Genomic DNA, 15,802 nt, shown 5'->3' on the forward strand with positions numbered 1-15,802 from the left:
GTCATGTCAGAAAGCCAAAGCACAGGATGGTCAAACAATGCAGGAAAAAAATCTGTCATCCTTTGTGGTGCCCATGACAAAGCTGGGGAGATGCTATTCAGCTGGGAGAAAGAACAGTTTTCCACTAATTCTGGCCATTTCTTAATTTTTCCTGAGGCAGCAAGAGGCAGCTCATAGATTATGAACTACAACTGGTAGTCCACACGTTGAGCCATGCTGCTCTTCAATGAAAGCACATTCTCAGTGCTTACATGTGTACAATGAAAAAAAAAGGGGTGTCTTCCTTGGATCTTGTAATTTTTATTCTCTTGATCCATTTGATAAGTGCTATACAACAGACTGTTCACACAGGCCTTAGTCAGCAAGGAGAGACGACAAGGCCATCTTGGCACTCCTGCTTTAACCTATCCCTGATGCAAGTGCATGGGAAAGGCAGTGGAAGTCATTTGCTGCTGGTGAAAAGTCTCCTTCCAATGGCCTCCAAATGCTGAGTGAGGACAGGGGAGGAGCAGAGCTCTCTAAGGCTCCTGAGTTCCATCAGGCCACACAGGCAGCCTGCTCACTGTGTATTCTGATGGTGTATTTACACTTCAGCTTCCCTAAAAGCACTAACACATCACTATTGTGTACAGAATGCTGCTGAAGGCCCTAAACCAGCAAAAAGTAAAGGAAGGAGCTGATTCAAATCACATGGGCCCTGAAGATGTTGCTCAGCACATTGATACTCAAGTATTTTCCTCTGAGAGACCCACATTTCCCACAGTTAATTGATGATCACCATTCTTGACACAAAGAGGAAAATAAAATGCAGCACTGGGAAACCATAAAAGCTGGCCAAGGGCTCACCCTTTTTTTTTTAAAAATCTGAGGGCTTCTGTGTGTGTAGGGTGAAGGAGAAGCTATTGCATTGGTATATATAAAAACAGATTATCAAGTGCAACTTTCTCTGGTGTTACTCTTACATCTTCTGTGTATCATCAGTGCACAGAAGATTAGGGCTTCTACTGCACATAAGACATTAACAGACCATAAAGGTAAGTTAGAGGAACATTGAGTCTTATTAAATTTTGCTACCTGAACTGCCTATTTAATTGGCTGTCTCATACTGTTTTTATACACAAAGACAGAAAAGTGGTCATTTTGCATTTTCACTGTAAAAAATGAAACAAACAAAACACCATAAAAACCACAAACAAAAAACCAACCCCAAAAATATTTTTTTTCATTGCTTTTTCAGTTTCCTGTTGCTTTTATCACTGTTTCCATACTGTGATGTGTTTTGCTGACTGTACAAACACTGCATACCACCATGTATTAATCTGCAGCAAACAGCAGCATAAGGTCTGTAATACTGACCACATGAATACAACACTGTCAAGTTCTTCATCTCTAACATCTCCTTTTCTGACTGTTGTAGTACATTGGTTCTGACTTGTCAGCACAGTAGAAAATGATGAACCAGTGCTAATATTTACTTCCACAATAGTGGAAGTTTTTTCTCAACTTTTCCAATTTTCAGATTGTGAACAGCTTGAGTTTATGCACCTGGACTCCATTACAGACTCTTGCTTCCAGTTACTGCAGACAAATCACAAAGTTCTAATTGCCCCTCCTCATCCAGTATTTATCATTCCTTCAAGAACTTTCAGGTTTTTTCCCCTGGAATCACGATAAATCATTTTGGTACATAAATGTAGTTTTCCCCCTAATTCCCAGTACTTAATTGGGGATCCAAAGTTTCTCTTCTCCTCCCTGTATAGCTTTTGATATGTGAGTCGTATTTCTATCTCATTTGAAGCTTTGCTGCTATGTTGCACCATTGCTGAATCTGAAAGTTTGCTACTTCCTCTGCTTATGTAGAGATAAATTCAGTCACTTCACATCAACGAAGGTCTTCCTGCGCTGTGTCATCCTAAATTCATGCATTCCCATTTGCACTGCAGTCTGCTATTCCTCCCTTACATTAATCACCAAAACACTTTGTGATCAACTTCTCTGCAGTTTCTTTCAGAACCCATTTAAAAGCCCTGTAAACATTACTGTGCCTTCTCCTTCCATGTGAACCCTACTTCTCAGCACTTCTCCAGCACCTTTCCTGTGCTAAAATACCTGAAACTTATCCCAAAAGATTTCTGGAAGACGAATTAATTAGGTGTATTAATGTAATTTTGTATTTTGCAAAATTGTCCCTTCCCCAAAAAATGAAAAATATGAGAGCAAATTTCAACTGCATAACATTTAAAGGCAAGTCCATTAACAGAGTCAAACAAATTTTACAAAGTAGTCTTTTAAAAGACTATACAATGTCACACTTTATTTTAAGATCTCTTGTATTTGTGAGACTAATAAGATACGTGAGCAATGCTCTCTCCTTTGTTGGAGTGACTGCCAAGTGATGTCACAAAAAAGTTTATTGTGTATGTGTGAAAGAATTTGACAGGTCAGGCTGGTCAGTTAGAAATGAGACTGTTTATATATCAGTATATTAGTAAACACCATTTCTGGGGAAAAAAACCCCCAAACAACAGAATAACCACTTTATTGGTTTCTTAAAATTTAGTGGCTTTTTGATATATATTCAGGTAAGGCAGAGTGACAATTCTGTACAGTATTAAGGAAGTCTATGAATTCCATCCAAAACCATAAATGTGGGAAAGCTGTGGAAAAACCCTTTCAGATGCTGAAATGCTTTTCTACGATTTTCTTAGGTTTCTCCTTTCTATGCAGGAGAAACCTGATTTTGTTAATCAGAAGCATATTATTCCATTAATGTAACTTTCCAGTAACACTCTATTGTTTGCCTCATGCCATGCATTTACTGGAATGTTTTGTAGTTTATCTTTAACCCTTTAGCCCCAGTTATTAAACAGAGCTACAACAAGGAGCCAAAACTTCATTGTTATTACACAAGTTTGATTCAATGTTACTTCATCAACTCTTCTCTTCTACTCTTTTGTTTGCTTGTATCACACACTGCAACTTGTCAGAAGCCTGGAATAGGCTGCCTTGGTCAGTGGTGGAATCACCATCCTTGGAAGTGCTCAAAAGGCATGTGGATATGGCACCTGGGGTCATGATTTAGCAGTGAACACAGTGGTGGTGAGTTAATGGTTGGACACAATGGTCTTAGAAGGCTTTTTCAACCTTAAGGATTTATTCTAAATCTAGACTGTGAGGGCTCTAAAGCAGAAACCAAACCCACTATTCTGATTTGTCCTTTGCTTTGCCAAGATATTAATTGACAAGGGCTAAGAAATAGAACACTGGGATACAGCTTGTAAGGCAAGTGTGTTTGTGATCTCTGCAGACCGTATCAACACCTTAGTCAATAACTGTGTTTGCTTAATGACTGTAGTAAGTACGAAACTAAGAACTGCCATACGAGGTCAGACTAAAGGTCCACTTAGCTCAACGTGTTGTATATTCAAACAGAAATTAGTACTGGATGCTTAGGAAACAGCATCTATAGAGTAAGTGCTGCCCTTGCTCTGCCCTCACAGCTTCTCACGATTAGCAGTTTAAAGATTGGTTTGTGCTAAAAAGTATAAAGGGATCAATCCGCCAAGAACCTGTTTTACCATTCTTTGAAACCATTTACAAATCTGATTTCCACAACATCCCATGGCAAAGAGTTCCAAGATTTAAATACTGTGAAATACTTCCCTTGTCTCTGTCACTTGCCTAATTATTTCCTTTGCTGCATATCTTTTCTTGTGCAATAAGAAACAGCATTCATCTCTGACTTAACGAAACATCCCCCATCTGTCTTTTCCATACCATTCAATCACTTCTCTACCCAGACAGAAAGTTGTCATAAGGTGTCATTCCACTGACAGCCACTTCATCCCCTGCAGTACCCTGATGGCCCTTCTGTGCATTACTTCTAGTTCTGTGTCTCCTGGCAGTGGCTGCAGTACTGCAGAGGTGGAAGCACCATGTTCCCCAGGGACACAAGGATGATCATCTTCTCTTTCATCCTCAATTGCTTTTTTAATAACACCTAAATGTCTGTTTGCCAGAAGTCTGGTCTCATGGACATTTTCTGGGTTTTTTGGAAGGAAGTGTGGTCACTGCTCTCCAAGACAATGCTGTGATGCAAACAGAGGAGTGGTAACTGGGGATCATAGGGAGATTCACTTCAAAAGCACGCACGTGATCCAAATGAAAATACTAACATGGACACACCCAGAAACCTTCCATGATGATTCCAAGATTTCTCCAGAATAGTAACAGCTTTTTCAGGGCTCATTTTTATGCATGTATAGTCAGGATTACTTTTCCTTTGATCATTCACTTGCATTTGTAAGCACTGAATTTCAGTTGCTGTCATTCAGCTCTTCACTGTCAACTTTTTTCTTGACAATTGTAATAATAATAACCTAATAAATTATCAAGAGTAAATGTGATTACTTTCAAGTAATTGATAGCTCTGTTATACAGCACAGGTCCCAATACCAGTGTTTGAAACCTTTATTCATAGACACCTCTCTGTAAACCAGATGGTCTAAGAGATGACCAAACCTTCTTGACCATAGCTTGGTTTTGTTACCAGCTGCTCCTGTGGGGTCTTACAAAAAGGTTTTTAAAAAAACGTTTACACCAGCCAGAGTCGTTCTTCTCTAAATATTGACCCTATGATCTGTAAGATGTTCTATAAAAATGTTAACTCTTGTCCAAACCAAGACATATTCACATGCATCTGCTAATTCTTTTTATTTTGACAGGTGCTACTAATCTGCATGCAAAGGAGCTCAGACTTAGTGCTGTGTAGTCCTTCATATTCCTTCTTAATCCATTCTGTATGAGCACATATAAGTGATTAATAGAAGATGATTTCACAAAACCCCAACAAAATCTAAATAAATCCAGTGAAGAACATGAAGGAAAAAAATATTCTCATTGTTTCTGGTTTGCTCCTCTGAAGGAATGGGGTGCAAATTTTGTGGGTGATCTGAGACATCTAGGAAAGCCCAAGTAGGGAACTTGCTTTTTTCAGTCAAAACTGTCTTTCTGACAGATATTTTAAATGCTGGTTTTGTTTTAGTGTTTTGTTGTAGTCTCCCACTCATACTGTTACCCTTTACCACTTTGTAAAAATCAACCTAATTCCTCTTTTGAGAAGAATCATTCTTTTCTACACAGATCAATCATATCAATTTCTTGTGAAAGTCTTGAGAGACCTAATAGATTTGCAGCAATATTTTATATCAGGATTTGTAAAGAGATAGTATTGAAATAGCATTGTAATCTACATTTGCTCTGTGTAATAGAAGAAAAGAGACTGAAGTGTATTTTTTAGTGTTGCAATATTACCAATGCAAAGTTTTAATATTTAACAAAGAGTGTGACATTGTAATTCAACAGGCAGAAAGAATAAATTTCCTTTTGTCAAAACAAAATATTTGTATTTACATGAATGTATATTACCAACATTTGAATTTAATTATATTTTTCTAATATTCTGAATGCAAGAAGTAGTTAACTATTTAATAATTTTTTTTGCCAGTGTCAGGATGCCAGTGCCATAAAATGTGCTGCAAAAATTATCTGAAAAATATATGGATAAGAAGGAACAACAAAAAGAGATTGCACTGATGAAAATGTACAGAGCCAAGAAACTGTACTAATGCTAAAAGTCAAATGAATGGACAAAGAAATGCTATTTACAACATAGCTGGCCATCACAATCACTGCATTGATTAAAAAAAAATAAATTAGCCCATTTCTTTCAATATTAGACCATATTTAAATTTTGCCATTATTTGAGCTGTCTCTCTCCAAATATTTTAACTTTCAGAAGCCATTACTAAACAATGAGTTTATTGCTAAATTTTAATATTAAATCAAAAACCAGCCTAAAATAAAGCACCGTATTTGTCATTCAGGAAGTATTACAAAAAATGATGCAATTTTAATCTTTGGATAGTTATAACCACTGTACCTGGATACTGAAGGGAGGGAAGCCTGTTCAGTTCAGTAGCTTTGGTGGTACCTTCACTTCAAATGTTTAGGCTTTTCAGAGTGTAATTCAGTGTCCCTCCCAAGCAGGAACATACTTATGATTTGTACCTTGAAGCAAGCGACACTTGAGCCAGGTAAAACACTTTATCAAGACTGTAACAGGAAATCAATTGGTTTTGGGTGTCCCAAAATATGCTCAGCAGTTTACAGTGTAATGGGGAAGTTGGGCTTGTGGTAATGGTGATGCTGTAGGTAAACAAAAGTCATGGGCATTGCAATGTTCCATATGCAGCTCTAAAGTGGAATTTCTTAGTAAGACAATGAATACTACCAGAGTTATCCAGGTCTGCTTTTGAACCTCGCTCAGTAACTTCAATTTAGAGAAGTCCCACGATGTGGGCAGAAGGGACCATCTTTATACCTCAAAATATACCTCAGATGATTGCCCAGTTTAGGATTGAAGAATACAGTCTGCATTGCAAATCACACCACATTTGTTACAGAGTCCTGAAAACTTTCATCAGGGAACAAGAGTTCTGGATTTCTACCTACTGAAGGTAATACTGCTTGGCAGTTTCTTGATTTTGAGGACAGCTGTCTTCTAAACACTGATTTTGAGAACAGATCAGTGACAATGTATTGATAAATAGCTGATTCTTCAAAATAGTTGTTAGTGTATCTTTTCCACTAAAAAATGAAAAGGTGTTACTTACAACCAAATCTTAGAATTTGTGAGTGCCAGCTCAGTGTTACTGAAATCAGCATTGCATCCACAGCTTGCCAGTGTACATAATGAGTAGATGCTTAACTGTTCTATATTCCCCAAATCCTACTTCAAGCCACTGTTTTCTGCTTGTGAAGTCAGTCCTATTCCTTCACTACAGAGCAGTTGTATCAATCCAGAGGCTGATTTAAGAAATAATAACCTTTATTAAAATACACCACATTCTAAGTCACTTCTGTCTTAGAAAATACACATGTGAAATAATTAAAAAATAGATTTCTGCTTTTCAGTTCAGTAAGTAGGTTTAAGTATGCATCTCTGCTAAAAACTGACTCCATTGAAAGAGATGCAAGATGGAAAGCACAACACTCAAAAACTTGCATTTCCTTGTAAAGCAAAGATGATTTTCTAAACCCTGCATCTCAAGCCAAACATTGCATCCAAAAGTTCAACCCTGTTCTCTCCCATCTGCATGTCTCCACATGTCATAGGGATTCAGCAGCCCAAACAGTGCCATTATTATCTTCAAGTTTTGACTTTGCTGATACCTGAGTGCAGGTATAAATGGGAAATGTTGCAATTATCTGAAAGTGTGTTATCTATCTGGTGGATCATGTGAGCTGAAGTAAACTGCAGCTCATTCTTATATTGCTACATAAACAGACTAAGATTGAATTGAAATGTGTCACTGTGGTGGACATGCTCCTGGCCATGGGCATTACATCATTTCAGTGAGAAGATGCCATTTTTAAAAATGTCACTTCTACTCTTTAATGCAGTAACTATTGAGCTTTAATGACTGGTTTTATTATTGTGATCCAGAAACATGTGCATTACAACCCAAAGGTGTTGTAATACAATCTGACACAATGGTAAAATACCACTTTAGATTTCAACTTCATCACCCCTGAAAGTCTAATGGTGTTCATTGCCTACAACTCCCCAAAAATATTTAAAAAAAACCCATTGAGATGCATTTAAAGAGCATCTCTGTGTAACTGATAACTGGTTCACATATTCATTGGTAAAAGAGCTTTTATTGCAGTAAAAAGGATGCTCTGGGCTAGGAAAAAGAAGTTAGGAGCACTGTTCACATGGAATTTTTTTGCCCTCTAAAGCCATGTCATGGACTTAAAATACCAGAGTCTGTGAGATACCTGTCTGGGTTCAGATAATGTACGTGGGATTGTCCATGGAAAATGAAAAACATTACTTCAAGTTACTGACAAATTTAATGTGAAATCAACAAACTTGGTATTTAAGAGTAAATACATTTCCCTTTCTATCTGTTCCCAAAATGAATGTGTATTTCCTGTCAATGCATCCAACAGTGTATTGTGAAACACAAGGCAAAGCAGGGCAGCCTTACTGAAGGCTATTCTGAAGACCCTTTTTGACAGTCCTTTATTTTCAGATTATTATTGCTAAGGAAACATGCACCATAGGTCTTTAATATTTAACAGGTTACCTCTTAAGAGGAAAAGCAAGGGAAAAAAAGGAATATTCCATGGCACTTTCACCCACTCATAAAAGCTTGAAATCATAAGCACACGGAAGTCAAGCAAAGCCAGACCAGTATTTCATTTAGTCTAAGAATTACACTAAAACATACACAACATTCTTTATTGGTAAAGGAAAAAAATGTACTTAAAACCATCAAAACTTACACCTACATTTTACCAGATAATGGAATAATTATCTTTAGTTGTAAAATGTCTTGGTTCTAACACACAGGTCTAGAACTGACTACCAGTAAACATAGAACTCCTAATGGGTGTTCATTTGCTTCTAGAATAAATCAGTGCCTGTTTCACAGTCCTAACCTACATATAATAGAAGGTATTTCAGATGATTAAAAGCCCATTCTCATTGGAAAAAGGTATCTACCTAACCAAACACTGAGGTTATTTTGTCTGTGATCTTATTTTGCTTCAACATAAAGGCAGTAATTGAATTTATCTTTAAGTTTAAAAGGTTGAAAAGCCTTTTAAAATAATATGACAGGAGAAAATGAATGAATGACAGGATAAATATGCTCATCTATTTCCAAAACTTCAAAATTTATAAAAGTTTCTTGGGTGTCACCAAGTATGATGAGTTCATATAGGCAATATACACACTGTACTTTTTCCATGTGCTTTTATCAGGGTTTCTATATCATTATTTGCTTTAAAAATAATTTTTCAGCCAGTATTAGACTCTCCAAACTGCAGTTAATTGTTGGTCTTACTTGATGGAGTTCAGTAAGAATCCTTGAAAGATCTGGATATTACGAAGGAGTGAAAATACAATCAGGAGTGCACTATACCTTTGGAATGTCACCATAAGACCCAATCTGTCTATTTACACCCACAGTCCCAAATTATTTCAAGGTAAAATCCTGAAACTGTTTAATAGTCATCCTGTGATCCACATAATGTTTTACTTGTTCAAGAACTTGGACTTTTCTGAGGGCACAAAGCACTTCATCTCACATGCAGACTGGTGTGGGACATCCCAGCTCTAAGAGCTTCTTTCTGATAAATCTCATGGATGCAGTTGCTTTTTGGGAAGGGGAAAAAGCAGGGAGGCAAAACTGAGTCATCTTTTAAATGAAGCCATCTACACAATTGCTGTCTATTAGATATACAAGCTCTTCAGCTTTCCAGACATTTCTTCTGACCTCTGTCATGGAGAACTTCCCAGTGAAGATGCAAAATGCAAAATGCAAATGGATTGATAACTGAAGCCCTGCACATACTTTTTGCCACATGTAGATGAAGATTTTACATCATGACCAGCTGAGGTCATTTTCCAAACATCTCACACAACAAGAAAGGAACAGCCACACTTCTTCCACCTGCCTGTTCTGGTGGAGACAATTCTTCCATATTGTACAATGATAAGCAAAAGTGTTTCAAATGGAGTAACAAAGAAAGGAAGTGATTCAGAGGCTTTGAACCACAGTACCAAAAATTCACATTCATCCATGCAAATGCCTGCAGAGAGACTAACACTGCCAGCAAATTGGACTGTGAGTCTGCTCCCTCACAGACCCACCAGGTGACTACTCGAGCAACCTTGGATGTCACACAGGGACACTGCCCACATCCCACTACCAAACGTCATCATCTTACAATACAAGGATCATAAAACAGCAGCATTTTTTAACAATGAGTCAGAGCTAAACTAGCATGGCTACCATTAGCCTAAGACATACTAGCTTTATTTCTTTCTAGAGCTAATTTGAAAGTCTAAAGAAAACTCAAACAACACCAGGCAAAGGTCTTCTATGCATCCCCGAAACTACTAATCCTAAAATTGTATTGCTAACTTTTTTGGGTCAAAGTTGTTCTTCACAGAACTCCCACTGGCTATTCTGGAGTCACAACAGCAATACAGCTGACATACAATATCCTTAAAATTACAAAGTTAAATGACAGATACTGCAAAATGGGGGGGGAAAGGTCAATGACACTATTCAATCATCATGTACTTCCGATAATTTAACACCACATAGGAGAGTTTAAGTGCTGTTCACTTCAGAGGAGGTCTCTGTAACACACAGTAAAACACCATCCTAACAGAGCAATGTAATCCCTTAGCTATGACCTCTGCTAAAGACTTTGAAAGACAAAGTGAAAACTGTCTTCGTGAAACCTGTCAGATCCTGCACTTCTTGCACTTGAGACCCTACAGCTGATCATCAAGATCATCAAATGGAGAATAAGTCCAACCACGTCCAACCAACCACAACAGCAGTTCACACCCAAGCACACCCTGATGGTTGAGCAGTACCTATCACTCGCACACAGCTCCAACTGGAAGGTGGTGGTCTCTGTCCTAGCTCTTAAACTCTGCACTCCAGAGAACCTCAATACAAATGGCCATTTCACCAGGAAACGTGGACCTGAGGAGGTGCTCCAGACCAAGAAGTGTGGGACATTCAGTCGTGTTTCCATCCTGGTTCCACTTACTGGAACTGGATATTTCAAATACCCATGTCCAGTCTGTCTTATTTTTCATTTCAGCTTTCTCCCTTCTTCCCTGGCGTGGCAAGAGTGGCTAGACTCGTTCTCAGTTGGGGCATTAGAACAGGGCGCTGGACGTCAAAATCCGGCGGGGTCTCGCCCACTGCCCGCCGGCTCGTTTTTCCCTGCCTGCCCCCGACCCGGCGGCCGGGCGCCGTCGCCCGATGCTGCCCCGCCGCTGTCGCCGCGCCGCGGCCGGGGGGCAGCGCACGCCGGGCTGCGGGGCCGGGGCCGCCCCACCTCGCACCCCGGGCCGCCCGCAGCGGGGCCCCCGCCAAACTTTGCGGCCCGCGGGGAGCCGGGCCCCGGCCCGGCCGCCGCCCCCGCCGCCCCCGCAGCACCCCGGGCAGGAGGTGAAGCAACCTGGCGCCGGCTTCTGCACTTTGCACAGCGGGCGCAGAGCCGCCTCCATCCCTGCGCCTCCCGGCAGCGCTAAGGCGCATTTTTTCGCACTAATCTGCACATTCAGCACGTCCAGAGCGCCTATGACTTTACCTGGACTTTCTCCACTCTCTGGGCTCATCACACCGCGATCGCCTCCCCATCCTACCGCTAACTCTCGCTCTCCTTCACTCCTTCCTCCTTCCCTCTTGCAAGGCCTGCTAAGATCAAGCCCGATGGAAAGTACAGAGAGAAAGAGAAAGAGAGAGGCAGCGGGAAGGGAGGGGAGCCGCTCCATCCCTCCCTGCCCCCCCCCGGGCACACACGCCAGCCCTTTTCCCCCACCCCAGCCCTTCCCTCGGCGATTTCCTCCGCTCTTCGGCAACTACGAGGGCTCGGCGGAGCGGCTGCGAACGCGCCCCCGCTGCCCTCGGCGGCGCCCCGGCCGGCGCCCCCCCGCCGCCCGCCCGCCCCGCGGTCCCCGGTACCTCGTAAAGGTCCCCCGAAGCCATGCTGGGGTGCGGGACTGGGCTCCTCCGCGCCGTCTCCCTCTCTCCACCTCTCTCGCTCCCCCACTCGCTCTCTCTGTTGAGTAAACTGTGTTTTGCAGAATGACAGGCTTTGGGGCTGGCTGTGCGCAGAATCAGAGGCGAGGAGAGCGGAGAGGCAGGCGGCGGGGCTGGCGTAACCAGCAGCAGCAGCAGCTCGGGCGCACAGCGCCGGGAGCCGCGTCTCCCCCGCGGCGGCGGGGCCGGCGCCCCCCGCCCTCCGCTCACACCCCGCCCGCCGCCGCCGCCTCCCGCCCCGGGCGGGGACCGGCACCGGGACGGGTCCTCCCGCGCCCTCCCTCCGGGAAAGTCCCCGGGCCGCTCTGACGGCGGCCTCCTCTCCCTCCTCCTCCTCCCTCAGCCACCCCCCCCCCCCCCCAAACTCTTTCCGCGGCCAAAATAAATAAATAAATAAATAAATAAATAAATAAATAAAAAAAATAAAAACAGAGAGGCGGGCGGGAGTGGTGGGTGCCGGAGCGGGCGCTCGGCGGGGAGGGCCGCGCCGCCCGCCCAAGGTCACCACGGGGAGAGGCGGGCGCGGGGCCTCGGGCGGCCCTGGCGGCACCTTCCGCCCCCCGGCGCCGCGTGGCCGCCCCGCCGCCCATGGCCAGCGCCGAGGGACCCGAGGGGGCGGCCGCGCCCGGGGAGCGGCGGCCCGGGCAGCGCGGCGGGGCTGGAAACACCTCTCGCCCCCGCTGCCCGCCGGGCACGGCGATGCCTCTCCCGCTGCCCCTCAGCCATTTTTTCACGGGGACGTGAAAGCCAGCGGCCTCTCGCCACCTGCCCTTCACGTGGAGCGGTGGCCGGAATTTTGAAGCGGCTGGGGGATGCGCGGCGACACGAAGCCATCGGCCATCGCCACTTTAGAGCCGTCCGTGTCGTTTCTCGGAGAAAGGCTTCCCCATGGCCGCTGGCATCCCCGCGGTGCTTGCTGAGAGACGGGGAACGTGTGAAGGCGATGCCGAGTGTCCGGGCTGCGCCTCGACTGAGCACCGCCTTGGCCGGCCATCAGGGCAGAGCTCCTGGGCCCGGCCTGAGGAGCTTCCCTCACGGGCGCCCGGCCGCCGTGACCCGGGTCCCCACATACTCTAGAGTGCTCTGGACACAATCACGGGCTCTAGGATGATGGTTAATGAAAGTCGCTGCTATTGAGCGCTGAATTATTTCCAACATTTCATTTATGACCAAAAATCCTGGTGTGGTTCAAGCGGTGTAAAGCCAAAGACTCTTCTGGTTGAGAGGATTCCTTTTTAAAATATCAATATTAGGTATTTTGGACGTTGTCACTTTTTATCATGAAAGTAGGAAATCGCGCATGCACATCCAGCTCTTGCCTGACCCCATCCCCTGAACTGTGAATATTACCTCTGGTGATTATGAACTTGCCAGCTAACCAGTTTAGTATTGACTGAGAGTTCAATAAAAACTATCTAATGATGGTTTGGAGCTCAAAGACATTTACGGTTTGTATGGTCTACAGCGGCGTGTGATGATATTGGAGTCCCAAGGACAAGACATTCTGCTTCCATGAAATATAACTATTTTTTGTCCTGACTGTGGTAATTGAAGAGTTGTCTTTTGCTTTCCAGTTCGCCAGCAATGTTTGGATTGTTGGGATTTGATGTTTCAAGGGTAAAATGTTGGAAAGATTAAGAAATACCGTAAACTACCCATGCATAGTAATTCTAATAATTAATGCAGCAAATACTTCTTAATTGCTAAACAATGCATTATTTAATAGTCATACCTCATGGTTTCTTCTTGATAAATCAATTATTTGGTCTTATTGTAAAGTGACCTTTATTGTTTACAGTAGCAAATCAGCTCATTGAGCCAAATATAAGAATATATCTATCGATAAGTAGGTGTTTTAATCCATCTCTTCAATGGCTGCTTTATTACAACTACATTTTGCATCTTTCCACAGCAGTAAACAAAATGGCAGTCAGAGCCAGTGAGTAGTTTTTCGGATGCATACTAAAATATTCATTCTCTGAAACTCATTGACTTCCTTCATAGTATCAACTCTTTCCAAAGGTATCTTGAATTAATTTTAAAAAGTCCTCTCCCAAGCTGTAGAAGAGTATAAATCTTTTATTTTCAGACGGGTCTAGAAATCAGACTGTTCTTTCTGGGCTTTGCTGTTCCTGTGTTCTCAGAAATGAGACCTGCTCACCCTGGGCCATATTGGAAAAAGTCTCCATGACCTGATCTATACTCTGGACAATTTCATTTACATTGTACAGTGTTTACAGTAACATTGTCAATAGGTTGCTCTAAGATTTACAACCCAAACAAATAGTAGCTTGGAAGTTTTGAAAGGATGAATGCTTTAGTGAATACTTTGAAGAGGGGAAACATCTTTTTCCTGATTATTCACTCCTCATTTCAGAGTGCACAGTCCCTCGGGATGAGGTGGTTTGTGAGTCAATAGTGAGGAGCATAAAGAGGATTTTTGTGATTCTCAAACCCAGGAAAAGTTGGTTATGGTTTTGGTGTATTTCTCTTTGAGTTAGCAGAAGACAAAGTTTTAAGTTTTAAAAAATTCAAATGACCTTCATTTGCCCAGCAGGTCTTTATTGTAACTAGACAGGGCAGGTGGTGTCCCTCTGAGTCTTGTGTAAAAACTGGAAATGCTTGAATTTATGATAATTTTTTTAGGGTTTCTGATAATAGATTTTCTAGGAATGCATCTTTTCCAATTTTATTTGCTTTCAGTGGTAATATCTATGAAATGAAATTGCAGCAAAAACCAGATTATTGTACAAATTTCAAACTCTAAACTTAATGGTTTTGCTATTATTTGTGATTATTCATTACTCTTATTGTTTTGCTGCCTTCTCTTATTTCCCATCCCAATAGAGTAATGCAGGCAAGGGAGACATTCTAAGCATGATACATCACATTTGAACACTTCTTTGGATTTGATGGATGCTCTGGTTTCCACTACTTTATTTGAAGGAATTATCTCTCAGTCAGAATAAACTTAAATGCAAAACTATTCCATTCCAGAAAGCAAAAATACTGCTGTCATAGCTGGGCTATTGATTTGTTATTGACTGTTTAGTCAATCAGTCCAGGGCTATACAAATATGTAAGAACTATGTAGTCACTGACTCAGTTCCCCCAAGGAGTGCTGATGAGTATTTGCAAACACCTTGTATGAAAAATTGCCATGGGGGGAGGAACAAAAATGATGGGCAAGAATAATTAATAAATAGAGAAATTGAGAGAATTCCTGTGTTAAGATATGAAAATTATGTGAGAGAAGGAGGGAAAACAAGGCATGAGTGAAGGATAAGGAACCAAAGGCAAATGCAAGGAGAAGATTGTGCAAAGCCTTGGTTGTGTGAAAAAATGGGGGAGGGAAAGGACTATTTTAGCAGCAGTAACTGAAACAAAATCAGGGAACAAGGTAGCAACATGTCTATCGCCAGCCTAAGAAGGGAGGACGATGAGAACATGGAAAAACCAGTGAGTGGAAATGAAAAAAAGTGTCTTAGTGGGTTCACAGAGTAGCAGATGACAGGAAATAGAGAAATTGCTTATGGCACCGCTGTCCTGGATGGTGATAGGCAGGATCAGGGATTTCCCAGGGCTTGGGGCTGTGATGGCTTCTGTTAGGGCTGAGGAAGCACTAGGATACCACAGGAAGCTTGTCACAAAAATTATCCAAAATGTGAAGTCAAAAAGGAACTGCAAAACAAGGGAAGGTTGTCCTTGGCATACAGAGAGCATCTGAAAATTGGAAGTTAGATGAACATGACAAAATTAAGAAAGCAGCATGTTTTTTTAAATAATTGATTTGCAGTATTTTATTAGAAGAAGTAGGCTTGGGAAAGGCACAGTGTTCTTTGCCCTGTGCCATTCTGTCTTTGGAAGCAAACAAGTAGTAGTATCATTTGATTCTGATGCTAAATTATTATCTTCCTCCAAACCCATCTTTGGATCTTATAACATACAATTACTTATCATCAAGAGGAAGCATTTGAAGTAAGAGCTGGAATACCAGAGTATAATGAAACAAACAGTAATATCTGGGAAAAACCCAAAGTAATGTTTGTTTGTTGCAGTACATTGTATGCTGTGGAACAGAACTTTTCTGCAGTTGATAGTATGTTTTAATGGCTGCTGTTCTGAAAAGTGACTTTACTTCTTTCAACTTTATGAGCATA

General features: G+C 41.9%; 1 protein-coding gene across 1 annotated transcript in view; it reads right to left on the reverse strand.

Annotated features, from left to right (window-relative positions):
* CDYL2 (chromodomain Y like 2) overlaps positions 1-11,974 on the reverse strand; it is a 58,763-nt gene extending 46,789 nt beyond the window's left edge. The window contains exon 1 of the mRNA XM_056500499.1: positions 11,565-11,974. Coding sequence (XP_056356474.1) covers positions 11,565-11,588 — 24 coding nt within the window. The 5' untranslated portion in view covers positions 11,589-11,974. The remainder of the gene's footprint in view (positions 1-11,564) is intronic.
* Positions 11,975-15,802: the final 3,828 nt, after the last annotated feature.

Source organism: Oenanthe melanoleuca, chromosome 11 (genome assembly GCF_029582105.1).
Source record: "Oenanthe melanoleuca isolate GR-GAL-2019-014 chromosome 11, OMel1.0, whole genome shotgun sequence".
Classification (NCBI taxonomy): Eukaryota; Metazoa; Chordata; class Aves; order Passeriformes; family Muscicapidae; genus Oenanthe; species Oenanthe melanoleuca.